At 37.3% G+C, this 27677-nt stretch overlaps 1 protein-coding gene across 1 annotated transcript; it reads left to right on the top strand.

The window, feature by feature from the left end:
• Nucleotides 1-27677, top strand: ADSS1 (adenylosuccinate synthase 1). Its single transcript, XM_032189150.1, has 13 exons — nucleotides 1-233; nucleotides 13508-13610; nucleotides 15055-15117; nucleotides 15921-15971; nucleotides 16299-16365; nucleotides 17504-17611; nucleotides 17972-18053; nucleotides 19001-19127; nucleotides 20343-20497; nucleotides 21619-21743; nucleotides 23813-23910; nucleotides 24411-24560; nucleotides 25374-27677. The coding sequence occupies exons 1-13, from the start codon at nucleotides 51-53 to the stop codon at nucleotides 25424-25426; spliced, it is 1365 nt and encodes a 454-aa protein (XP_032045041.1). The 5' UTR covers nucleotides 1-50; the 3' UTR covers nucleotides 25427-27677.

Below are 27677 nucleotides of genomic sequence, written 5' to 3'. Positions count from 1 at the left end.
GGAGGAGGAGGAGGAGAAGGGAGGAGGAAGCAGCGGCTCCTCCGGCCACCATGTCGGGCACCCGGGCGTCCAACGACCGCACCAGCCACCCCGGCGGCGGGCTGAAGCGGGCGCGCAGCGAGCCGGGCGGTAACAAAGTGACGGTGGTGCTGGGGGCGCAGTGGGGGGACGAAGGCAAGGGCAAGGTGGTTGACCTGCTGGCCACCGAGTCGGACGTGGTGTGCCGGTGCCAGGTGGGTCCCGGGCCGGCTCTCACCCCTTTTTGTGAGGGTCCCCCTCACCCCTTGTCCCTTGCTTTTTTATTTTTTTTCCCCTATATCCGTCCCTCCCGTCCCGCCTTCCCCTCGCTTCCTGCCTTCTGCCCTCCCTCTGCCCCGCTGCTTTTTCCTCCTCGCCCCTTCCCTCCCTCGCCCCGTCCCCTCTGCTCTCCCCCCCCCTCTACCCCTCACCCCTCCCCGGCTGCGCATGGAAATGCCACGGGGGGAGGGAAAGAAAAAGCCCAGAACTATAAATAAAAACAGCTGACCCTCGGCGATAAGCGACACAAGATCCCCCGCGGGTGTCAGATGGCGGCCGCGGCTGGGGGAGGCCGGGCGGGCAGCCGGGGGTAAAAAGGCGTGTTTTGGGGGTAAAAACCTCCCTGCAGGGCCCCTCGGGGCGGGCAGGTCTCGGGTCCTTGCACAGCGCCTGGAATTTTCTTCTAAAAATAGCCGCGAGTGGAGCGTGAGTGGGTAAAATGGCAAAAAGTTGTGCGAGAGTACAGGGTTTGCACAGCCTGAAAGCAGGGAGCGCTTCCCCTGGCGTTGCTTATGGATATTTCATTGGGTATAGGGCTAGGGTTCCTAAATCCTTAATCCACTTACTGCAAACTAAGTTAGCCGCAAGAGCGATCGCAAATAACAGCAATAACTTTTAAAAGAACCATAGTAAAACATTAATCACAAACATATTAGGCCAATACCGCTTATAGCTGGCCCTGTAATGCTTTCAATAAGCTATCTGATTGTGTTAATTATTACTTGGTTTACTTCAGCTCCCTTGCTATATGCCATGAAGTGCATTGCTTCTGAATGCATGGTAGGTAGTGAAAAGCTACAGATATGATAGGTAGTAAAAAGCTGCCGATAAGGTGATAAACTCAAGGACGTTGGTGTAATTAAGCCTATTGCATAAATAAATATTGCCCTGCGAGTTAAATATTTAGAAAGCAGAGGAAGCTTTTTCAATTGGAACATTAAACTCCCATAATCTTGAATCACCTTGGGGAGAAGTTGTCCTGCAAAAGTTAGCCGGTGAATATGTATTAACAGGGCCATAGCAACTTTTCCATCTTTCTTTCTTTCGTTTTTTTTTTTTTTTTTTCTTTTTTTTTACCACCCTCCTCTAAGTTGTTGTTGCTGGGAGTTTCCCTTATTCATAATTGCTTTGGGGACTTTACAAGCCCTAGCAGCAGAGAAGCACTTCACATAGGCCGCAGTCATGTGTTTGCCATTATTACTGCAAGAAGTCGTACTGGCTCTTTTTAGGCTGTCTTTTGAGCGATGCCCTGAGGCTGCTTTTTTAAGACAGCTTTGCTGTCCCTCCAGAGAGCTGACTCACAAGCATGGCCCCAGGCGCAGCCACAGAACACAAGTGGAAGGATGCAGGGCTGTTCCGTGCATGAGTGTGCTGCAAGGGTTGGTGTGTTAACAGCAGACTGGGTAGATTAGGTGGCCTAATGTGCTGCTGAACACGTCTAGATCAGCTTGCTGTTCCAGATCCGTGAGACCAGGATGGATGGAAAGCAGGTGGATCTGGAGGACCTCTGGACTCTTTTCAGAACAGTATTCACTGATACGAATGCACACAGCGTGTATATGAGAATACAATAGCATTACCAATGCGCTGATTTAACAGAAGCAAATTCAGGATTAGTGAGTAGGGAAGAATGTAAAACACTTGAAAGAGAAGATACGAGAAACTAATTACTTTTGAGTAGCAAAATCTGTTCAACTTAAAAGCAATCTTTTAAAATATTTACATGCTTTTTTTACACATCTGGTGATACAGAAGATGTTTTTTAAAAAGTGCTTCTTTAATAATTTAATACTTCATACTTTCAAAGTCAGTCATGCAAGTAGATAATGTTATAATATTTGTCTTTGTTAGAACTCAGGTGGAGTAAGTATCTGAAAATTTGTTAGCCTGTGAACAGTACTAACTGGAGTTCTCTCAGTGGGGTAATGGCACACGATTATCTTATCGGAGCAACCAGTTTGAGGGGATTTTATTTATCATATTATTGACATCATGTAGAAAAACAAACAGCAACAACAACAAAAACCTTCAGCATTTGGGCCAGAACCTTGCTTATTTCCCATTCCTCCTGGAAACTAAGAAAAAGCTTTCTTCCTGCAAGAACACTTGTCTACTGGAATAGATTGCTTAATCAAGAAACACTGAAGGCTCCCCTTACTAGAGTTTTCAGAAGTTGTTTTCTCAGGAATTGCTGATGTCTTAGAATATGGTGATTGACTAGGTTGGTTCCTGATGCCCCATTTGCTCTGTTGTCTGAGACACTGATGGAAACAGTGTTCGACAGTATGTCTTAGTCCTAAGCAAAATGGAAATAGAAAACTAGAAAACTAATAACTGAGAGAGAGATATTTATGTCTTTTAAAACATTGTCTCAATGAGGCTAATTCTTCATCACTGTAGGGTTCTCTTTGGTCTAACATTTTAAAAAGCTTTTTTTTTTCTTCCCCTTTTGGAATAGAATTTAAGCTCAGGGCCAAATGGGAGTTTCAAAAGCTTTCTCAAAATAGTAGTTCCCTAATATTTCTATGAGAGGAAGTATAATTTTCATTAAATATTTCTCAAGTATTTTTAGTTTGTTGATTTAATGAAGAAAATCTGTTGCAGCTGGATTGCTGCACAGGAAATTACATATTTCCTGGGATACAGGAGGAAAGGCAAGCAAATGAGAACAGGGAGTCAGTCCTTTGCAGGCACAAGGGAAGTTTCAAGTTGTTTTAAATAAAGAAAATTCAACATTAAACCCCTGACATCTTTAATTTCCCTGAGTTTTTGGAATCTGATTTCAGATGAATGAAAGATTCTCAATTTGATTGCATTGTGTCTGTTTTTCTCAGTACTTAGTTTGTACACAATCCAAGTACAAAAAATTATGATATATTCCATAGTTTATTTTTGATATTAGCGATACTGAAATGTTTGACTTAATATAAAATTTTAGCTCACCTGAAGAAATTGATCTCAATTCACCTATATATCTGAAGCATCCTTTGTGTAAGGAGGATATTTCAATAACTTTAAAAGATTCCTGGATATTATGATAGATGATGCAAAACAGAGCTTCTTATAGGCTGGTTTCATAAAAACACCAGATACGTGGGCATGCTTTTTTTTTTTTTTCTCCCCCTAAACAAAACACAGAAAAGGCATTTCCAAATAAATGAGTAACAGCAGGCAGTTTAAGGTTGTTAAAGAACTGAGTAGGTTTCAGGTTATTAATGGAGAACATCAAGAGCATTTTTCCTCTAAATTGCTCTTTCAGCAGGTGAAGGCATTCAGAAACAGAACAATGACACAGTTAATATTTCTTCCTTATTTTGGCCTCCTGGGGCATAGAGCTGTCACATTATGCTATGCAATGCTTTAAATCCCAGGTGTATTTTCAGGGAAAGTCAAAGTTCACCTGAAAATATTTAATTTTTCTATTGGCTTTAGAAAGAGATTTTGTGTGCTTCTGTAAAGCTGTTAACTGCCAGAAAATAAGGCATAAAGAGAGAAATTCACTTTTTTTTCTAGTATTTTATTGTGTCGTAAAACAGGAAGTCCTAATTGAAGTTTAAAGAATCTGCATACATTATGATTATATCAGTGATGAGAGGCTCGGGCATTGCTTGAAATATGGCTTCAGACTGCGTGTTCTTGAATGACCGCTCTCTGTCCAGACACCGTATGTCACAAGCTTCTTCATTGTGTGGCTGCCTTCAAGACTAAGAGCTTGTGGACAGATTTTTCTGCCTGTTTTTTAATCGTTTAATTTTACGGATCTGATTGAGAGTGTGACTGAGCAAACAGTTGACTGTCACAGCTGCAAAAGTGCAGCTCCAGAGGCATCACTTAAATTACATTTGTTCCCCAAAAAATCATACATAGAACTACTGTAATAAGGTCACAGTTACTTGAAGGCAGCTGGCTGGCCATACAGTTCTGGCTGTTCCTGTAAACGAAGCTGAAGCTTTGCAAGGTATATTTGTAATAACAAGCTTTCACTGAATATATTTACTGCATGGGTCTGTGTGGATATGAATGGAAGAGGAAATAGCATAAAAAGGTGTGAAACGTACTAATCATCTTTGCCAGTAATGGTAAATTACTCATAAGACGCTTTCTTTTTTTATAATAAAGGTGAGTGCCAAGAGTATCTAAGGGTTGCTGCTGTAAAGGACAGTAAGCAACTCTGCCTTTTCTAATGAAACTTCTCTGTACAATAAATTTTTCCACACTTTGTTGAAAAACACTGGAGGAAAAGGATCCATAAACAATTCCATAAAAGAAAATGAAAGGGAGAAAAGACAAAACAGTTCTCCAAAAGGTCAAAGTCAAAGATGCGAAAAATGCTGCTAATAAATCCTTAGCAGAGACCCTGTGATAGAAATCACTGTTTGCAGTGGATTTGATTTCAGTTTCTGAACAGATTAGCAAAATAGCTGCAGTACAAATGCATGTCTTTCCTTCGCTTCCTACTGAGGGTAGTAACACTGAATCAGCAACAGAGACTAGTCTGAGAGTTTTAAAGGGTTTTCAAGCCATCGTTTGGCACTGCTGTTCCCGTGCCGCCCAGGCCAACACTGGATGTGTCAGACCCGTGACACTTGCAGCTTCTGGACGTCTGGAAACAATCTGCCTGATGTTATCAGCATTCCCTTAAGAACTGGCATTGAATAAAAACACCCACCAGCTTGTGAGAATGTTTGTAATAAGAAGGGTTGTTACTAGATTTGTTGAACTTCTAATGCCAATATGCTTTTAATTTTCACTCAATATGCAGTCACTTCTTAAAACATTGCCTCTACCCATCTCTGTTTGCTTTCAAGTTAAGAATTGCTTCAGTTTTAAAAAGGATCGTCTGATCTTTTGAGACAGAGACAAAAATTTTAGCTGTATTTTATACTGAAGAAAAGCCAAAGCAATTGAAATGGGTACAGAAAAACTTGGTTATGGTCACTTGTGGTTGATTAATATGCAGTTATTTAGACAGAAAAGATTTAACCAAGACAGTGTACACCAGGGATGCTGAGTAGTTTTCTCGGTGTAGTGGATGCTAACAAATAATGCCAAGAAGGGCTAAAGCCGTAAGTAAAGCATAAGGAAGTTTTGCAGTGATATCTCAACCCCAAAATTAGTAAAAAATTTGTAGTTTTTTTTAGTAAAAAAATTGGTAAAGGATGTACCCAACATATGATACAAATAACTGTTGCACATTCATAAGTTTCCTTATTTCTTTTTTCTAGTGGATTTAAGTACCATATGTACTAGAAATGGCACTTTGAGGAATGCAGAGGAATATACCGTGGGCAAGTGATCAAATAATGAAAACCAAACAGGCAGAAATGCCTTTTTTTTTTTTTTTTTCAGTGGTTTAGGTGTGAGACAGGAACGCTTCCTCTGTTTCTCTGTTGTGCTGCTGACAGAGGACAAAGCAGCCACATGTTTTGACTGTCCCTATTGATCCTGGGCAGCTGGGACTGTGCAGTGCAGTGGGGTTTAAATTAGGTCACTTCAATGCAATGAGTACGTGCAGTTGCAGGGGCTTGTTGTCTACTGTTTTCCTCTGTGTTTGTGTGTATGTGTCCTGTTGCTCTCCTTTAGGTGAGATTTAACCCTGGTATTTATTATGACTTCTTCCTACAGGATAACGTAGTGCGTAAAGACTTTAATGTCCTAATTATTCAGTGCTTAATGCTCATCAGTAAAGGGACTGACCTTGGAGCCATGAGTGTGTCGTGACAGTAGAACTATTGTGTTTGATTTCAGTAATGTTTGTGAAGATTGATAATCCTGTTGACAGGCATGCATGAATTTATTTAGACATACATAGTAAGTAGTCATTTGTAGGTTTTCCCTGCAAAAAAGCAAGTAGGATTTATTTTTCTATTCAACACAGAAGGGAGAGGGCTCATTAAGTGTGAGCACTGGTTTCCTTAATTAAAATAAAGACCACCCTTTGAAAACGGAAATTCTCTGGTAAAATGCTTTATAAAATTTTGCTACCAAATTTTATTTTTCACTTTACTTACACCTAATTACATGCTACACTATATCATTTTAGAACAACATGGTGACATTGCTATTTTAAACCAGCCGCTGCTCTGCGTATCAGCGAGATCATCTCAGGACCACCAGGATTATAAATACTGTATGAGAAGGTCAGGTTTAAAGTTTCCAAATCTCCATAAGAAAGCTAGCTTAATTTCCAATCCCTTCATAAAACCTGATAAATTTATTATCCTCTACAAGCATTGAAAGAAAACAGCTGAAAATTAAGATGAAATGACATCTGTTCTATTTCATTCCTAACTCACTAGCTGTTGCTGACTTGTTTACAGATATAAGAAAAGTTATGTTCATATCCTTGGGTCATATTACTTCCCACAGGGACATGACTACACTTCTTCAAAAAGAGAACTAAAGATGAGGAGACGCGTCTAGATTGTTCGTGATTTTGTGATCCTTTATTTTAGGATTCTGCTGACATTAGTCAGAAAGCTTTTTCCACCAGCATTTTCAATCTGTATACCTCGAATTAGTCATTTTCTTTACAGCTACTGCTGGAGTTCAGTTTGTGTTTTGTTGTAGCTAGCTGTCATATTAGATTTTATTTTTTCCTGGCTTGACAAAAAAATTAATTTCAGTTCGAAAGAAAATAACTAAAGGATAAGAATATCTAGTTTCCCTATGGATTTGTATGATGATCAGTGTCAGGAGGTGAATACCTGCAATTCAGGACAGCTCCTTGTCACCACTCTAATTTTAAAAAACCCTGCTCCCCAGGTTCTTGTTAAGTGTACTTCTGATCATCCCCTAACCCAGCTCTTACCAATGGCTTTGGTTAAAAAAGAAAAGTTATGATCCTCTTCTTGGAAATGTGCTGGGGGCTCTCATGTGGAAGTTCTACTGGAGAAGTTAGCAAGAAGAAACTTCCAGTAAGGGAAATGGTAAGCCTTCGTATCAACCTCCCAACCTGAATGGGCAGCACTTTCAGTCATCTGGCAGAAGCTTTCACACACCCATGGTTTTGTGACATTATGTGTAAGGATATGAGTGTTCAAAGTACTTAAATGTGTTATAGAATCGCAGAATCATTAAGGTTGGAAAAGCACTCTGAGATAATCTGGTCCAACCGTCTCCCTACCACCAATATCACCCACTAAGCCATGTCCCTAAGCACCACGTCCAACCTCTCCTTGAACACCCCAGGGACGGTGACTCCACCACCTCCCTGGGCAACCTGTCCCAGTGCCTGACTGCTCTTTCTGAGCAGAAATGTCTCCTCATTTCCAACCTGAACCTCCCCTGGCACAATTTGAGGCCATTCCCTCTAGTCCTATCACTGGTTACCTGTGAGAAGAGACCAACCCCCAACTCCCCACACCTTCCTTTCAGGTAGCTGCAGAGAGCAATGAGGTCTTCCCTGAGCCTCCTCTTCTCCAGACTAAACAACCCCAACTCCTTCAGTCACTTCTAACAGGACTTGTGCTCCAGGCCCTTATATTTGTCTCTGTGTTGGATTTTTTTTAATCTGGTGATGTTCTAAACTCACAGTAGCATAAATCAAGAGAAGTACCATGAGGGACCATTGATTTTCACTACTAAAAGTTCATGTAAAAGCCAGTTACACTGGTAACACTTCACCTGTATTTATTCAAGTTAATTCCAGGCAGTTGCTACTATAAACTAGAAATAGCCATTGTTTCATTAAATTGTAACAAGAAAGAGTATTTATGTAATGGTGTTCCTTCTCTTTTATTCAGAATCATGGATGAAATGCTATAGACCTGAGGAAATTGCTCAGTCTAGTTAAGAAAACTGAAGCCTTTTTGCAGTTTCATACTGAATGAGAGGTGTTTGGCCTGCAGATGCAGCAGTATGTCAGAAATATTTTAGTTTCATGCAGATGGAATTAGTAGAGCTGGGACGCTTCTTACAGAAAGAGGTGGCCGGGAATTGTGGCATTTATTTTCAGATGCAGACCTCCCAGACTGTTGGTTTGTAGCTGGTGTTCAAACTCAGAGATTAGAAACTCAAAGATTAGAAATTCATAGACGATAATGCCAGCAGGGATCATTCTGTAATCTTGTCTGACCACCAAGGACACAGTATTCCAGTAGCAGTTGCACCGCTGCCAAAAGGAGAAGTAATACAATCCCCCTACTCCTACCTGATATTCCCACTTACACTTGCAAGGATCGCGTTAGGCATATCAGCCCGTGTGCCGAAACTGTGTTCAGGCACCTCCACGTGCTTCCTGGCACAGATACTCCATGTCCACTGTTTGGCGTACCTGCTTGTTTCTTATTTATTTATCCTAAATGTGGTCATGACAAATTGTACGTTCACTGCTTACACAGTTTGGCTAAGGAGTTCAGGCTTGTGTACTGTTGGTACACCACTAAAGTGATTGTTGTGCCAGCTGCAAGTCGTCAACAACGAGTTTCTATTTTCCCCATGATATTGATTAACGTTGTTGACTGGCAGAGAAATGATCGCTATGGGACCCATCAGAAACATAAATATTTGTAGTTGTAGTTAGAGACCATCGGTCAGGTTTTAAGGGATTTTATATGAGCTGTGTTGATTTTTATATCAATCCAGCTAGTTAAGCAATGTTCAGACGTTGTGGGGAACACTGCATGAAGTAAAGGTGCAGCAACCAGTGGAAACCAGAAAAACATCAGGAAACACTCCTCCCACATGTGCAGAATGCATTCTCTTGCGCATTGGCTCCGTGGCAAGTGCAGCAGAAATTAATCTGAGCACCAGAACACATTTCTGCCTTATTCAAACATGTATCATGAGGCTAGGTGGGAGCAAAGAGTTTCTGCTGCAGGTACAGAACAGCCTCATTACTGCTCTGAATGGAAACTGTTTACACCTGGGGACATTTCAACTTCAGAGAGTACAAGAGTTGATTTAAAAATAAAAAAAAATAAAAATAATCAAACCAGAAACCAGCCTTGAAATGTCTGAGCACTTTGGAAGGTGAATTTGTTTCTTAATATTTTTCATAGGCTTTACTAAAAATAAGGTAAACTGCATGTTCTCCTGTACCAACCTGTTCATAATAATTATTAATTTCCTTAAAGATATTATTTATACCAATAAGTGGTCGGTAAAACTGGCAAGATACAATAGATTGAGAAGCTATTACATTGATGCAGTGGTTTTGTTCACATAGTATAGAACAGTAATCAAAGTACGTCACTTCTTTACAAGAATACAATATAACAAATAGGTCAGCAATAAAAAATGGGAAAAGCATTTTTGAATAAACTAATATAGTAGAAAAAATCACCATATAGGATTATTCTGCTCTGAAAGTAATGCCTAGTATGTTTCCTGTTGCTTGAAAACAATGTTACTGTTCTTTCCATGATCTTGTAATCAAAGTTTATTTCCAACCTGAAATGACAGGCATTTTAAGTTGCTGAATTTAAAGCACTTCGCTGGTGGTCTGCTGGCTTTTAGAAAAGAGGAGGTATGACTTAAAGCAGCACAAGGTGCTAGAGGATCCCTTAGACAAAATAAACTGAAATTGTATATTTTTAATGCTGTTAATAGAGCGTCAATTTGTAGAGTTTAAAAGTTAATAAAAACTTTGTTAAGCAGTGCAGGTGTTTTCATAAAACTGAATATTAATATGCTCCTGCAGGCTGTGAATGACTTCAGTAAAAGTTAATTTTTTCCCTAGGCACCTGATTAAATTTAAACACCCACTAAATACGGTCAGAAATGAGCATTGTTCAGCTCTGAAACTCGAATACAGCCATGGCCGTGCAGTCAACCAGTATTCATGGGTCTGGGCGATGCTGACAAAGGAAGGATTTCTGTGTGTTCTCCGGAGATAAGATTCCTAAATGACACCTATGACTGTTGTAAGATATCTATCGTGTTATCTTCAGCATGCTTAATACTTTCTAGTTCTCAAATTCCATTTCATTGCTGGTGTTTGTTGCTGTAATTGATAGCCTCGATCCAATCTCATCGTAGAGGCCTCACCAGGGACTGTCTTTATAGTGCACCTAGTAGGTTTCTTGCATCTGGTACAGTTTTAGTAGTAGCTAGAGGTGCAGGTGGCTGCAAAACGTGTTGGAATTGCTGCAGGAAGGCTTCAGGTTGAAGGGGTACTAATGTTGTAGATGTCATCCTCGTTGCACTCAACTTCTTGAAGCTTCAGCAGCTCTCTTAATGGTTCCTTTGGGGCACAGAACTCCCCACACCTTACTAGTTTAATGGGAATGCTCATGCCTCCCAGATTTTGGAATATAACACAAACCATTTTATTTCTGGTCATACTGTGATTTCACAGTATAGATGATGCCAAAGTAGCACTGATGATTAATCTGTCAGTTGTCACCTTAACACTCCCATCAATAAAGAAGGCTTTTCAGAATCACGACACAAGGCAGATATGACCTAGAAAAGTGCAAATGTTGGAAGCTGTATAAAATTCAAGTGAGACCAGTGGACTGTACTGTGATTCACAGGAGAGATTCAATGAGCTGGGTCTGGATATTAAACAGAAGCTCGTCATGCAGAGCTGAGTGCAGTGTGCTAGGTAGATCTCTGGGCCTTCGATCGTGTAATGTTCCGATTAAGTCCATGCAAGCTTTCAGGTTCCCCTTATATATACTTCATTAGAAAAACATGGCTCTCAGAACTTAGATAAAAGTAGAAAAGAAGTAGGTGTCTCTAACATCTGAGCTATCAGACTGGCAATATGTCATCAGAATATCTCTGGAATTCAATATGAGAAAGATATCTAATGAGATGATGAGAAATAATGAGATATAACGAGATGATGAGATGGTGAGAAAGATACCTAATTTACTAAGGTGACCAGGTAATAATTAGAGAGTATCCCATCAGACCAGTTATGTTTTGGATGTTTGATCATGTCTGTTGGACTATTCAGTGCTTTGCTATCACTTCAATTGTATTAGTAGAAATGTGTTAAATTCAGCTGTAAACATATACTTGGAAGACATTTCTTCAGGAAATGCAGATGAACGTGAGCAACATACAAAAGCAGTTCCAGGGCTGTCAACTCTAGCTTTGGGTTAGAAAAGTGCTGTTTTGTAGGGTCTGTCACAGAATTCTTCATTTATATTATCTGTCTGGAGGGACTGAAAGTGGCTTAAAGATTCTGGCAGTTACAGGATATATATATATATATCTGCTGATGTTTCTGTGCTTCAGCATTTTTTATATATGCCCGCTCTCACAGCCGATTGATTAAGAAGTTAAAATTAATGTCCCTTTTTAAGCATTTGCTAAAGAAAGAGACAGCATTTGTTTGGGCTTCAGTTGTTCCGGAAACATTTGAAAATCATAAACTGTCTTTCCTAAACATTCTAATACCATTACATCCCAGCTTCTAAAATTTTAGTATTTTAGAAAGCACTTTGATTATAATTTAGGAGTGGTTTTCTCTCAGATGGTGGATCCTCAAGCCATGATTTCATTTGTTCATCTTCCTGTTGATGAACAAAAGCAGAATATAATTATAGTATTAGTAGCAACAAAGACTTTTGAAGGAACCAGGTTCCCCATTTTCTCAGGAAGCATGACAATTGGTGTTTATAGCAGAGATTAAATCAGTGTTAAACCAGACTGAGTTCATTTCCATCTTGCCGCCTTCCATACACAAACAGGAAAGGAAAGCTCATTGTCTCAATAGTTACTAGCTTCTTTCTTAAGCCCCATACCTCTATAATAAAATAAGTTAGTTTTCTATCACTACAATCCATCCAATCTCTGGCCTTTTAATTATCATGTAAAGAGGAGTCTCCTGCATGATTTATTAGCCTGCTAGGTTAGCTCAATACCTGTGACTGGATTCAGGTTCCTACAGCTGGCTTATTATATCTGATAGGCAAGCTAAATACTGTGGAAGGTTCTGCTTTCTTCAGGATTCTCTGGACAAGTTATAACTCTGCATTAGCAAGACCCTTTAAAGTCCTTCCCAGCCAAAGGATGATCTACCCAGATGTTTGCTAAATCAAATGCAATTGATAGTCTCCTTTGGCATGGTATATTTTTAAACTTCACTGTTGACCTCACATCTTCCAAAACATGATAATTACTTTTGTCATATATAAAGGCACTATTTCTTTTTAATGTTTTTCTCCATCCCTACTTCTTTAAAAGTTTTGTTTCTTTCTGGTAATCCATATCTTTTTTTTTTTTTTTTTTTTTTTTTTTTTTTTTAGTATTGTGTTTCAGCATATACACACATCTTGAAAGGAACATTAGTTGCTATTTTCCTGTACGCTACATGCAAGCAAATGGGCAAATGAAACACTGGACAAATGTTATGTTTTTAATTGTTATAAATGAGTGTCCTTTCCCACATTCATTCCCAGTTATTCAGCCAACACTCTTTATTATTTGCAAATTACCAGGAACAGTGTCAGTAGACGCCCTCATTTCAGACACTTCCACATCATTCAGACCTCATATCAAATCCACTAAAATTTGTAATCGTTTTAGAAAATAGAAGGAAGTCCTGTAGCACCAGAGCAGACAAGCAGTCGGGCTTCCCAACCTTATCAGTAGAAGAAAAAGCTACATCACTGTCAAAACAGCAGCAAGCATTATGTCTACTGAGAAAACAGGATGTTTAATTTGTAAAGTTCTTTGCTGTTTTAGTTTCAATCAAGGCATGACCTTGACTTATTCATGTCTTTCCAAGTCTATGGTGTCTTACCATTGTCTTTTAAAGCCTTATTGGTAAAAATCTCTTTCTTGAGAAAATAACAACTCCACTCTCAGGTGTGGTAGATGATCATCCAAGTTAAGAATCACAGCAGGCTCTGTAAAGGTGTGGTGGTGGTTTTCAGTGGGATGACAGGGATACTCTGTGAAGCTACAAATACTACACATTCCCTGCTTTTTCCACCTTGAGCACCTAGAGAAGTGGCAGCTGTTTTGTTTTTTTTTTTAGTGGGCAAGAAGAGCTTCCATTCAAAAGGAAATCTTGGGAGATGTAGGCTTAACCCCAAAGAAATGACCAGGCACAGAAAAGGGTGGGTTTCTGTGGGTATGCCAGAAATCTTTTGGCTTCATAATTCTCCTGTCTGAGCCCTTTTTACAATACTCCTGTATCTCAAGAAACTATAAGGTGGAGAAAACAGTGACCTAAGACATAAACGTGTAAATAAAGTGCATTTAGAATGAAGGTATAGGGTAACTAACCTTGTCTTTCTTTCTGTTCCAGGGTGGTAATAACGCAGGTCATACTGTGGTTGTTGATGGGAAAGAATATGATTTCCACCTGTTTCCTAGTGGCATCATTAATCCAAAGGCAATTTCTTTTATTGGTAAGACAAATTTGGAACTTACTTAATGAAATAATACTTAAGAGCAGCTAGCTACAACCACAGTTTATAAGCAAAGAAAACAAGCAAAGAAAAACAGAATTCACTTTAGCTTCGGTTGTTTGACTTTTCATTTCACTGCTGCTTTAATATGAAGTAATTCTACATAGTCTGCTCCTAGAAAAGAAACTAAGAATCCCCCTCTTTCCATCATGTTGTCCTTTTTTTATACTTTGTTATAAGCTTGGATCCTGCCTTCTACTTCTTTTTTCCTGTCATAATTTCAGAAATGTAAATGCTACACTTTGAGAACACAGAAAACAACTGAATAGGCTAAATAAATAATATTATGTACCCCTGGCATCCACGTGTTGACTTCCCAGAAATAGGCCCCAAGATATATGGCTCTGCTTGGAAGGTCATCATCCAGTCTTTTATGTATATATATATGTATATATTTCGTTCACATTACAAAGCCGATGTTACATTTCACTGTAATGATATTTGATGCAAATAGCATCATTAAAAAGTTTGTTTTGATTACTGGGCATTTGCCTCCTATTTAAGTGATAGACAAACTGAAAGCTTAGACTTATCCAAAATTATGATCCTTTCCAAAAGAAAAAATATGTACAAAATGTGCAAGAAATGAGTAAATGAGTGTATTTCAGTGAGTCATGGATTTGTACTTTGTTTTGTTCCATTTGATAATTTCCAAATGGATGTTTGAAATACATGAAACTTGTTTTTTGTTTCATTCTGCTAAGTATGGCATAGTATTTGGCTTTCCAATTTACGCTCTTGTCAAGTAGTAAAGAGTGTAACTAAGTTACCCTAAATTTAGGCAGAGACTGTTTGCAGATATTTCTGTTCCCAAGAAGGAAGTAGCAGCTGTTTTCAGCCCACTATATCATTAATCCTCCACATCTCATCAGTTCTGTATTGCTTGTGGATCTTAAATTGTAGCTCAATAGTAGGGAAAAGGCATTGCTAATGTATTACAGTACTGGTTTGAGTTTGGTTTGAGATAAATGCATGAATACTGAGGAAAATTTAAATATTGTCACACAGACTTGTCAGTGTTATAAGGCCGCAGACTTCTTTGAGCTTTCATCAGTGAACAATGGCAACTAAATTCCTTGTTCAGAGTCTACCACAAACAACGAAAAGAATTTGCTTTAGTCAGCTGACTTTGGATCAGGCCCTATGTTCAAACCTGAAAATAGCAAGTTCTGTTCTTTCTGATCTTAGCAGACTTGCAGCTGCTTACCCAAAGTGAAGATTTATCAAAAAAAAAAAAATTGCTTAAGATTACATAGTGAGAAATGTGAGAAACTTAGTCTTCCTTTTTAAATAAAATTTCAGACAGCGAGTATTTGCATGCCTTGCATCCTAAGAATGAGCATTTTATTGCTTGCTTTAAAATAAATCTTTTGTGTTCCCAAAGGTAACGGAGTGGTTATACATTTACCAGGCCTATTTGAAGAAGCTGAAAAGAATGAGAAGAAAGGTTTGTATCATGTAATTTAACCTTGCTTGACATTGTCAGCCAGGTTGAGGTTTTTTATTAAGCCTTGGTTTATAACCATAAATATTGAGTGCGATAACATTCTGGATTTTAAATAATGAAGAGAACAGCATTCAAAATTGTGTTATAGTCTTCAAAGAGATTTTCAAAAGTAATCTTTTCATGGGTTTTCATAGCGATATGTGACATTTTAAACTATATCAGATAGAAAATAAAATCCTTACGTGTGTTGCAAAGTTCCATTTTACCTCAAAGGGTAATGATTTAACCAAGAGTTTCTTCGTCCCTGTTTCCCCAGGTGAATACAAAGTCCTGCTTTGAGCAAGGGTTTGGAGCAGATGACCTTCTGAGTTCTCTTCCATTTTAAATTGATCTATGATTCTTTATGTAAATTCTCTATTTTCTAGACACAAATGAAGTTTAAGTGTTTAATCATATATGATCCTTGTTTAATTTGCTATTTCTGTATAAACTAGATTAATCTTTTCAAGAACTGTGTGTAAGCCATAGCATTATGGTGTTCAGGAAGAACAAATAACTTAGTCCATACCAACGTGGGAAAGCTGAAAACAGAAAATGCAAAGCTTGTTACCAAAAACATTGCTGAAATTTGAGAGTCACTTATATTTAACTCATTTTATCTACAGTACTCTTCAGAAACTAAATAAGCTAGAAAAAAAGAGAGGAAAAACTCAAAGTAGATCTCAAAGTTCAACCAATCAGAGCATCTGAAATTGTAGAAATTGTACTTTTTTTATATATACTTTTTTTTTTTTTTTATACAGGTTTAAAAGATTGGGAGAAAAGACTGATTATATCAGATAGAGCACATATAGGTAAGTGGTGATTGAAGGTTAAGGAAAGCTAAGCAACCATTTGTGAGTTATGGTGGAACTACATTATTACTCTACAAAGCAGCCATGCATTTCATCTAATATGTCTTCATTCTGTTGTGTACCTGAAACAACAGAATTTGTGCCTGCTAAAGAACGATGCTTTATACGTTTTCATAGTACTAGATTTGTTTTCATGTGAGAAGTCCTTGAACTATTGTTAATAACAAAATGACAACAAAGCTAGTTCTAAAATTATAGATGTCTGTGATTTAAAGAATGCTTTTCTCCTTTGGTCTGCAGTTATGTCTGTTTGGTTTTCCATTGCAGTGTTTGACTTTCACCAGGCAGTAGATGGGCTCCAGGAAGTGCAACGTCAAGCACAAGAAGGAAAAAAGTAAATATTTTCAGCACCTTCATATCATTAATAATAATTTGGAAAACAGAAAAGCAATATATCTATAAAGAGCCTTGCTGATTTTACTAATTCTGCGTGTCTATTCTGTGCCTACATATTTTAGTGTATGAATTCTGAGATACTACTGAGGATATAAATTCTTACTTCCATTTCCCAGTTCTCTACAACATATAAAGACATTTTCAAATTCCTAACAAATCCTCTAATCTTGTTTGCATTAAAGCGATGCTTCCAATCCTCTTTAATATCAACTAGTGATGCTTTTTGAATCAGGTCTGAAGTGTTGGCAAGATTAGATACTATGCTGGTAATCGTTTACTGTACATTCAGTTATACTTTGTGGAAATAGTAGTTTCTATTTTAATCTTACACAGTATGTAACTATTCATACTTCATTGTTCTGGTTTCTGAAAGAACAAAAGCTTATGTGAACACACTATAATAACACAACATTAATAGGTTAGTCACCTATTAATGTTGATCCCATTGGACCATTTCAACCAATCTTAACATACAGAGGTCTCAAAATTATATATTTCTAAAATACACATGAAAATAGGCATGCAGATAGGAAAGCGGCTTCATTTTTGTCCTCATCAAGGTAAAGGCTGCAACAGGAGTTCACAAGGATATGCATGGTATAAATAATGATTTGGATGGAGTTTTACTCAAAAAGACTACTGGAATCAAAGCCATAGGAATTGAGTTTCATCACTCACAAACTGGTTGTATACAGCATAGTCTGTGCTGCAGCTGTGACAATGACATTTGTTTTCTTTCCTGTTTAGGAAGGGACTTAGTAGTACTACAGGATAGCATAGCTCTGTTAAAATCATTGCTCTGTTAAAATCTGTATATACACACACACTAAACTCAGCTTGTTTCAGCTAGATCCAAGGCTTAATGTTTTACTGCATACCATAAATATTAGCAATATTTATGTAAATTCAGTGAAGCGTGAAACTTGCTTTATACTATTATAGAATGTTGGTGATTGTTTTTTTTGTCTCAGAACTTCTGCCCAGTATATAGAATACTGAAGAGCTTTAACAAAGTAGTTAGCATAAAAAATATTTTTGCATATGTTAATACATATTTCGTTTTTGTTTTCAACTAGTATTGGCACAACAAAGAAGGGGATTGGACCAACATATTCTTCCAAAGCTGCACGAACAGGTCTTCGAATTTGTGACCTCCTTTCTGACTTTGATGAATTTTCTTCAAGGTACAACTATTTTCATTTCTAAATATTATGTTAGCTGTATATTTTGGCTGGCAGATTTACTTTTAAGGAGATGTTTATAAAAATGTGTCTGAATTTTGTATATAAATTATCTAGAAGGAGAAGAAACTGGAAAGAATGTATGTGTGTGTATTTTCTATGCTTCTCACAGGTTTTTGTGATTTAAATTATAGTATTATATGTTGGGAAATGCACTGGTTGAGGTATCAAAGTTCTGTGTATTTTCTTTATATAACTGTCAATGTATACAGTTTATAATATAACCTCACATCTTGACAAAGGTTCTATGAACAGTAACTTAAAGACTGTTCTTCATTGATATGATTCTAAATATTTTTACAGATTCAAAAATCTGGCACAACAATACAAGTCAATGTTTCCAACATTGGAAATAGATATAGAAGGACAACTGAAAAAGCTAAAGGTAAGAATATAGCACTTAATATTTGTTCAGTTTTGAGTGAAACCATAGAAAAAATACTCTAAATTGAAAATAGAAAAAAAACTAGTTAGTTAATACTTATTGCTATTAAACTAATTAATTTAAATGACAAGTGTGTATGATAAGGAAATAACATGTTATAAAACCTTTTTAGTAGAAGCAACTGTTTCCTAATAGAATGTTCTGTTGTGGGAATTAAAATATATTTCGTAATTTATGTAATTATTATTCTCATACAACGTTTTACTTTTTAAACTCCAAATAACTGTGTTGTGTTGTAGTCAGTAGAATGCAGAGTGATGCTTGCAGTTAGTGGTTTCATTCTGGCAATGACTGATCTAGGCTACCTGAAGGACCTCCATACTTACTAAAGAATTGTTGTGGAATCTGTGTTACAAATTCAGAAGAGCCACTGGTAAAACATCTTTGAATATGTAAGGATAGAAGATACCAAAAAAATCTCTTAACTTCCCCACATTTTGTCTGCTACTAGTTCAGTGCTGATACCCTACCTTTAAAGATACTTTTTTTAACATTCATGGGAAGTGTTTTGTTTTGTACTGTTTTTCCTCTGGAGCTTGTATTATTTGTAAGTCCCAGTCTCTATTATTTGTCAGTGTGTCTAGATTATAGTCCATCAACAAAATGAGGTAGGTATACATCATCTTCATGAACAGAAATGGTATAGAAATTATGGCATTCCAATGCCAGAACAAACTGTGTTTTCTTATATGACTGGTTCAATATATTAATTTGTTTGTAATAGACTATAAGCTAATCTTTGAAATTTTCAGGTAAAATACAGTTAGTGAAGCTGGTGTATTAGGGTTTATCTGTATGTTTCATCTTTCAAAAGTGATCAGAGTGTTCCTTCCAGCCATTCAGGTAGCGTTATCTGGGAAAGTTGACATTTACACTCAAATTTGCAGGGATATGCTGAAAAAATAAGACCGATGGTTCGAGATGGCGTATATTTTATGTATGAAGCTCTTCATGGCTCCCCAAAGAAGATTCTTGTTGAAGGAGCCAATGCAGCACTACTTGATATTGACTTTGGTAAGTTAAACTGTAAACTCGATTTAACTCCTAAGAGTCTAGTTTTATTTTGATTTGTGTTTATATCTACTTTGTAAACAGTAGGGAAATAGAGACACAAAATAATCTTTAATAGGATCAGATCTCCCAAAAGTAAAACACAGTAAGACAGAGTTTGTATCATTAATAGGATTAAATGCTGAGGGTTTAAATATTGATTTTTACTGAAGTTTTATTCCAGTGGGGCAGAAATTTCACTCTTAGATATTCTTGTCTTTATCACTTCTAAATGGTTGTGCACCATGTCATGCAGCTAACCCACTGCAGCACTGCTGAGAGTAATTCCTTTGCTGTGGAGAGAGGATTAAACCAGTGCAGATAACCTGTAAGCCTAGTTTCTTCAGTTGATCTCTGCTCTGCTCTCTTACCAAAAGTCTAATTAAACCACTTAAGTCTCCACGATGGCGAAACAAAGAACTGGAGAGATGCTCTGATCCAAAGTCACAGCGTAGAGATCATGATTAGCCTCCTAAGGTGTAGAAAATTCGCAGCGGATACACAGAGCTACTTGTGTAGGGCACTGGGAATGTCAGATTGTGACCTTTACACCAGGCTGTCTGCAGATGTTGCAGAAATACTTTCTGTGATACATAGGGCAGTGAAAAAAGCTTTACACAGCAACAGCATCCTATAATAGATCGAGTGTCTGATGGAAGTAGTACTGAGATGCTTTCAAATTCCTCCCTTGTGGGCAGTCCTCAGTGAGAGCTGCGAAGGATGAATGCAAAACAACTTGTGCATTGGAGCAGATCACACATACTTGATTCCTCATGTGTAAGAAAGTACTACATTTTCTTATTTGGCTGTGATGTTCTTGATCACTAATAACATGTTTATACAAAAATGCCAGGAAAAGTCAGCTATTTGACTGAAAAAAGTCATTCATTTGTGGGGTGGGGGTGTTGTCTATGGAGCTTTAGAAATCTAAATACATATCATTCGCTACAAGAGGAAGCAATTCGGGAAAGAACAGCTTAGCTTGTTCTCTTAGGGCAAAGTGGGGGCAAGTAGTAAGGAGGATTTACCTTCCCCTTTGACTACTATTTCAGTTCAGCTTTAAAGCCAAATATACAGACAAAAACCTCCTTGAAAGGAAAACGTTCACATAAAGGCAAGTCAGTATTAGTTTCTTTTAATCGCTGAAACAGGATTCTGCTGTTTTTGTTTTTCTGACAGGCACGTATCCTTTCGTGACTTCATCGAACTGCACTGTAGGTGGTGTATGCACTGGACTTGGTATTCCCCCCCAGCATGTTGGTGATGTGTATGGCGTGGTGAAGGCGTATACTACTCGGGTGGGAATTGGAGCCTTCCCCACTGAGCAGATTAATGTAGGTTTACTGTTACAAAATGTAATATATACAGTTGCCAAGAAGTAAGTTCAAGGGGTAAGGGTATGCTGCCAAATAAATAAGCTCTATAACAATGCTAGGCTGTTGCAATCATGAAGACAGGAGTTGCCTGATAAACTTCAGGCATTTTTCTTCAGAGGAGAGAAGCACAATCGTGGTGGCATTATTTTGCAGTGACAGTTCTGTTGCAGTGAAAGATACAAAAACAGATTTCATCATTGTATGTAGTCTAGTTAGGTGCATTTCAGTGGGTTTGTTGTACACTGGAGCTGTCAGTGCCTCTCAGGAAAGCTTAAATTACAAGATAGAATTTATGAGCTTAACAGCCTTTGTTCCATATGATTTGCTGAATAATTTTGGTATGTGTCAGCCAGTCATGCACAAATTCATCAATAAAAAGAGGGGGACAGATTTTGAATCTTTTAAACTCTCTATTATATTTTCATTATCATGAAACCAGAAAGCTCAGGATATTGATTAGAGCCATACACACAGCATTCTCCAGGTCAGTGATCTGAATTTGATTTAAAGATGTAGTCACTAAAATCCATTCTCTAATGGCTGCAAATGAATTGATGGTATCCTTTAGTTTTATAGATCATGAATGTGAAGTTTTCTTAATTTTTTTTCCATGCTGTAAAAATTGCCAAGCCAAATGGAACAATTGGTGTTCTCATATTGTGGTAGAACCTGGGAGCTCTAGGCATGAACAAAGCATCTGTTATCCTAGAAATTGTACAAGCTTTGGTCTGTCCCAAACATGTACAGTCTTGCCCCTGAAAGCGATAGATGCCAAAAGACAAGACTGAGAATATAAATGCAAACTCATAAAAGAAAAAATAGTTATGTTAAATAAGTATTGTGGAAATACTAGTGATGGAAATATAAACATCTAGCGTGTGAGGGGCTTTACTATCCAACTAAGAAACTCACATTCTAAGAAAACTTTTTTTCATTTCTTATATTTATTTTTTTTCCCACAAAAAAAGCCTTGGGATTAAACAACTGTATTTTTCTTGCTATCTGTTTGTATTTGTTTGTTTTCTTTCCTTGCTATTTTTCAGTGAAATACCATCATCATTCTTCCTGTCTTTTTGTAGGAAATTGGAGATCTTTTACAGTCCCGTGGCCACGAATGGGGAGTAACAACAGGCAGAAAGAGACGCTGTGGCTGGTTAGATCTTGTCATTTTGAAATATGCTCATATGATCAACGGATTCACTGCGTAAGCATCACAGATTTTGCGCTACATTTGGAAGTGATTATTTTGTGCTTCGCAGAATAAATATGTAGGTAACATTAATATAAGTCAGTAAAGTGTTACATTTTAAGCAATGAAATAATTCACAGTGGGCAACTGAAAATTGTCTTAATGATACGATAATTGACAGTGGGCAAATGAAAATCATCTTTATGCTAATAATAATTTTATCTCCTTAGACTTTTTTTTCGAAACTGAGTGATTTTACATTATCATAAACACGATTCTTTTTCATACGTTTTCACTTTGCTTCAGATGACCTTTTTGCATCTGATGTGCTTTTGCATCAGATGACCAGTGTAGTTTGGATTGATATAACAGTTTTTGCACAAATTGTTTGCTCTACTATTCTTGATCCAGTGCTTTCTTATTGGCTTATTTAAAAAACAATTGGTTTTGAGTTTTGGTTGGCTCCAGTGGATCAGACTTGTAGGACCCATTCTGCATCATTCAGACACATTACCTCTTTAAGTGAAATAGTTGGGATCACACAGTGTACAGTAGCTGCCACAGCTGGGACAGATTCATTTTGCCTAGAAAGATGGACTCTCATTTTGTATTATAAATACTGCTTTTAATGGTCTGAGCTGTTATTTTAATTGTGACTGAGTGACTTATTTGGTTGATGAAATATATTTTCAATTATAAAATAATTTGAATGGATGTTTTAAAGGAAAAGTGAATGTTTAAAGGAATTGGTCTAGACTATAATGCCATCAGGCTAGCTTATGTCTAATGCTGGTAACTATGGTAAGCCATTAATTTAAAACTGATTATCAATCTGTATTTTCAGAAGAAGTTGCATTACAGTTGTGTTCATATAAAGTGTAGACTTACTCTTTGCATTCAGACAAATTGTTCATGTACGCAGATACGTTACTGTGGGCATTTCAGTATTGCATAATCTGAGACTTAACTTATGTTGTTTATGCTGCTAGTTCTAAAATGAAACAATATGTATAATGATCTCTGTTCATTAATTTCTCAGAAGGGTTTTTTAAATCCTTTTTAATTTTGCTTGAATTTATATTTTGCTTTTTGTTAAAGCAGCTCTTGTTTATGTTGGAATATTTCTTAGGAAAACATTATATTTCTTTCCATTTCAGTTATATACAGTCACTTCACTTCCATCAACAGAAGTGTTGTGTCTGGTAACTCTGATGCTTAAAAACAGGGGAGATAAAATCTTGGAAAAAAAAAGATGAAGAACTAGCTCTATGTTGCTTCTTTCCCCAAAGTTGGTCTTGTTTAATCATTACATTCAGCGTATACTTACTGGACACATACAGCATGGGCTATATGTGCATAAACTTGGCCAAATCCTTCTCTATTCACAATCAGTCAAGGCCTGGTGTATTGTTTCTAGAGGATTTGACTAGTTCTAAAATGCAGTTTTATTCCAATCAGTGACTTCTATGATGTCTTATTGAGGTTCCATTTTTGTCTTCCAATGTGGTCATTCAAAAGATGGAAAAGGTTCATTAAACTGATGACACAGATAGCTCAGCTGGAGTACTGGAAGTCAGACTGAGATCTTCCTGACTGTACTGAATGCAAGCATAATCTGGCATCTAAAACCATGTGAAGTCTGTTTTAAAAGTGTAATTTAGTAAATAAGCTTGTCTTATAGTTATGAATTGGGAAGAATAACAGAATTAATTACTGTTGGTGACATAAAGTGACGTGCCAATGTACACACCCAAAATAAATCCAGTAAGTAGTACTTTTAAACAGTCAATTTGCATTTTAATACAATGAACTGAAAACTGTGCACCTGTATGAGCAGCCAAGCATTTGGAAATGCATCTTAGTAACTCTGTCGTGTATTCATCCCAGAGGCATGAATTCAATTAATAATGTTCATATTTGTGTATTTTCTGCTACTGAGTTGCCTGAGTTGGATCTCTAAATACAGAGCTAGGGGGAAAAACACACAAATAAACAAAACAAAAAAACATGTGCAAGGGATTGAAGTGGAAGATGACTGAAATATTCATCATGTGTATGACTTTAACCAATGTTTTTCTGTGCAGTTTGGCCTTAACAAAGCTGGATATTCTTGATGTCCTCGATGAGATTAAAATTGGTGTTGCTTACAAATTGGGTGGGAAAAGAATTCCATATTTTCCAGGTATGCTATCAAATATCTATGTTAATTTTTCTCTTTCCTGCCTGTTAAGTTGTATGTGTTGGGAAAGACTGCTTCTTGAAGTCAGGCTTGATTTCTTTTTTTTTTTTTTTTTTAAGACCCCGTTGTAGAAATTTTATTATGCGCATGTGTGCAAATCTGAACCAAAATTGGAACTATTCTAAACTTCAAGTAAATTATTTCCTCAGGAATACTGCTGTAGTTTACTGACAACATAGAGTACATCTTGAGGTTTTGACAAGAGGAAACTGGATTACTGGGTCCTCTTGAATGAAAGTTATCTTCCCAACTAACAAAAATTAATCTAAATTAAGAATGATTTAACTAACCAACCATTAAAAATCCTGTGAGATTTTGTTTGTTTGTTTTCATTTATCTATTTTTAAATGTAGTCAAAAAATCTTATTGGTCAAGAACCGTAAGTGTGCTCTGTTAAGGTGGAGTAACTAAACTCAACTGTGATGAAAATTCTTCACCCACAGCTAATCAAGAGATATTACAGAAGGTGGAAGTAGAGTATGAAACAATGCCTGGGTGGAAGACTGACACAACTGGTGCACGAAAATGGGAGGACCTCCCACCCAAGGCCCAGAATTACATCCGATGTGTGGAAAACCACGTTGGAGTGCCGGGTAAATCTTCCTGCAGACATACACATGAGGATGCTACAATACACAAAAAGCTATGTCAATGCATGCAATTCATTAGTCAGGGAGTGGCCTGATTTGGGCAAGAGGTAATGGAAGTGTCTGCAGTTAGGCTGATGATGGTAAATGACACCTTGCCAAGAAGGTACAAAGGGTGATGTTCTCCAGGCTGCAGTGTTGCAAGCAACTACAAGCTGCTGCTGACAAGAATTTATGCAGAGGAAAGATGAACACATACTGTTCTTGGCAAAGTGCTGACAGTGAAAACTTAGGAAACTCTGCGCCATGCTTCAGTGCATAGTTAGTCTAATGTCCTTCCTTTACTAGTCTCTTCGTTTTGCTTCCTGCACTGCATCACTGTTTGAACATAGACTACTCTCTAATTTTAATTTTTGGCCCTCTTCCACACTTCTCGGTGTAAGGAGATAAATGTGTAATGGGTACATGACTATTTAGCCTAATTCTTCCACTTGGGAAAATGAGAATTTTAACAGGTGTTTAGCTATACAACGTATCACTCAAGACAGTGAGAGTTAAACCTGCAACAAACAGGCTTGACCTTCTCTTAGATCTTCCATCTGCAACACTTTAATTATTTTGTGCCTTCTGAATGCAGTATGTTGTGCATCTAGTCTGCTAATGCAACAGAAGTAAAGTATTTTTGGATGGTAAAACTTCCCAGCAATGTATTTCAGCATAGAGTTGGCTAGTTTGTTTTGAAGCATAATAAAACACTACCATTCATTTATTGTATTTACTCTCAGTAAATCTTCTAATAGATGTTTTTTTCCTCCCTAGTCAAATGGGTCGGAGTTGGAAAATCAAGAGAGTCAATGATCCAGCTGTTTTAAACAAAGGAAGAACTTCAGTGATGAGAAGCACAGTTCAGTGTTCATCTGTTCCTTGCTGCTGCTTCTTCAAATGGAGATGCTACGTAAAACCAACATGTTCTTCTAGGAATTGAATAGAAACAAAATACATATTCTGCATTGTACCATTTTATTTATCTTAAATGTCTCAGTACATGCACTGTAAAATCTACTTGGTGGCCATCATCAAAAAAAAAAGTGCATAACAAAATAAGGAAAATATATATTTTAATTTGAGCCATGTTGCTATTTCAAAGACATCCAGAGTTATTCCTTCTTGCTGAAGCTGCTATTAAGCCTTTTCCAGCAGTTACTGGGTGACTTTAGAATTGTGAACATTGCATTTATTCTTCAGGTGTTAAAAGTCTGTGTCTTTAGATTGGCAGTAATAAAAGTGACACCATGTACTTAGAGTGTAGGATTATATAGATTTTCAATTTATAAAATACAGTAAACTTAGGTAGGTATTTTTGACTGCACAAAGCAAAGCAAATACAATTATCTACAATTTTTATATAACTATTTTTTTAAGAGCCCACTAAAATGTATGGAGAGAAGCTAAAGTATTTTTATCACAGAGCCTATTCTAGTAACTGAAGTGACATCTGCAGAGGGGCCAAGCTGGAGAAAGTTGACCTAATAATTCTTTAAAATACCCTGTGTACTAACAGGCAGTCCCTGTGGAGACTGTCAGATGTGCAGTCTTCATTTTATGCAGTACGTAAGGAGTGAATGAAGACAGAAGGAAAAGTCCTCAGGGTACAAAACACATGGGGAGAGTGGAGCCAAAGCAACACGTTTTCTCAGCGAACCTGAGATATTTCTTCCTGCTAATGCAGTGATAGTAATTTCCAAAGTTTTACTGTAGTTATCTGTTGAGGAACTTGGGACTTGCAGCTCTGTATGGCACACTTGCTTCCACAGCTCCTATGTTTCCAAGAATAAATCAATGCATGACTTAACGATGACTGCTGCAGTATTTACACCCCTCACACATTTTGACCTTCCTCAGCAAAATGTAATACCTAATAATAGAAGGGGATGACATATGGCAGCCAGGGTTCAGACGTGTAGAAGCCGTGGAGAAGTCCCCAGAAACTTCAAGAAGGTTGGATTTCTTTGTGGAACTTCTATAATGGCTATATTGCAAGAGCTCTCAAAAAAAGACCTACCTCTTGTAGAGGAAAAAGAATACACTAGAAGCTGAGTTATTCCATAACTGGAATTTTCAGAGTAGTTGTTTCTTTTCTATATATGTCTCAGAGAGCTATAACAATATTTTTGTATCATTCCCTGAGGCTGTGGAAAAAGGCATCACAACCAGTAATGTCATTATGGAGTGTGTGAAAATAATCCCTTTTCTGTGATAGTAACTCAAAGGATACAAGGCAATAACATTGCATCAGAGATAGGGAGAAACAAAAATCTATCTTGTGTAGCTCATGTTCAAAACCATTTGTGTTAAGAAACAATTGCAAAAGTACTGGCATAAGCACATAGCATGCACTTAATTTAACTCTTTACGGATGTGTTGCTGCTGGTAGGGCAGAATTTTTACACCTCTCTCTGCAGTACAGTCTCTTCCTACCTGGTTCACCACAGACTATAGCTTCATGCCTTAATCAAATACTTAACATCTAATAAAAAAAGTATGAATCCAGAATTCAGCCACGATTTCTTTGTTGGTCTTTGACAAGTCATTTAATTTATATTACTGTTTTTCAAACTGTAAAATAGCAATTAGGAAAACTTCCACACCTATTTTACACTATTTTTTCAGAAGTCTGTGAGTCAAGTCCTGCAGTCTTTGCTCTAACATACACGAAGAACCTCTACCCTTCATGTTTATGAGTGCTCTTATGGAAGAGCAATGAGATTTCTGACCTTATTTAATGTTTGCAAAGCACTCGTGAAAGGTGCTTGGTAAGTGCTAATTAGTACAAGCACTGTGAAACGTACATCCTTTATATGAGTTAATTTAAGCATAAGGATGCTTGGAGATACAGTAATTAAATTTTGTTTTCATGTGGCTTAACCTTGTGACATTGTCCTACTGAATGGTCTAGATCTATTCCTTTTCTTGGCGTCATCTTCATGAGTGCATTTGTGTTAGGGATGGATGCTATATTTAAGCTTTACTTGATTTATAAACTAAGTCCACAATGACTAACAAGCCACTTGGTGCACTGAATAACTGGATTAAATCTGAGGGGAGTATTTGGCATATTAAAAA

The sequence above is a fragment of the Aythya fuligula genome, chromosome 5 (genome assembly GCF_009819795.1).
Source record: "Aythya fuligula isolate bAytFul2 chromosome 5, bAytFul2.pri, whole genome shotgun sequence".
Lineage (NCBI taxonomy): Eukaryota > Metazoa > Chordata > Aves > Anseriformes > Anatidae > Aythya > Aythya fuligula.
The sequence above is the reverse complement of the archived record's forward strand: the minus strand, read 5'-3'. Positions and strand labels throughout refer to the sequence as shown.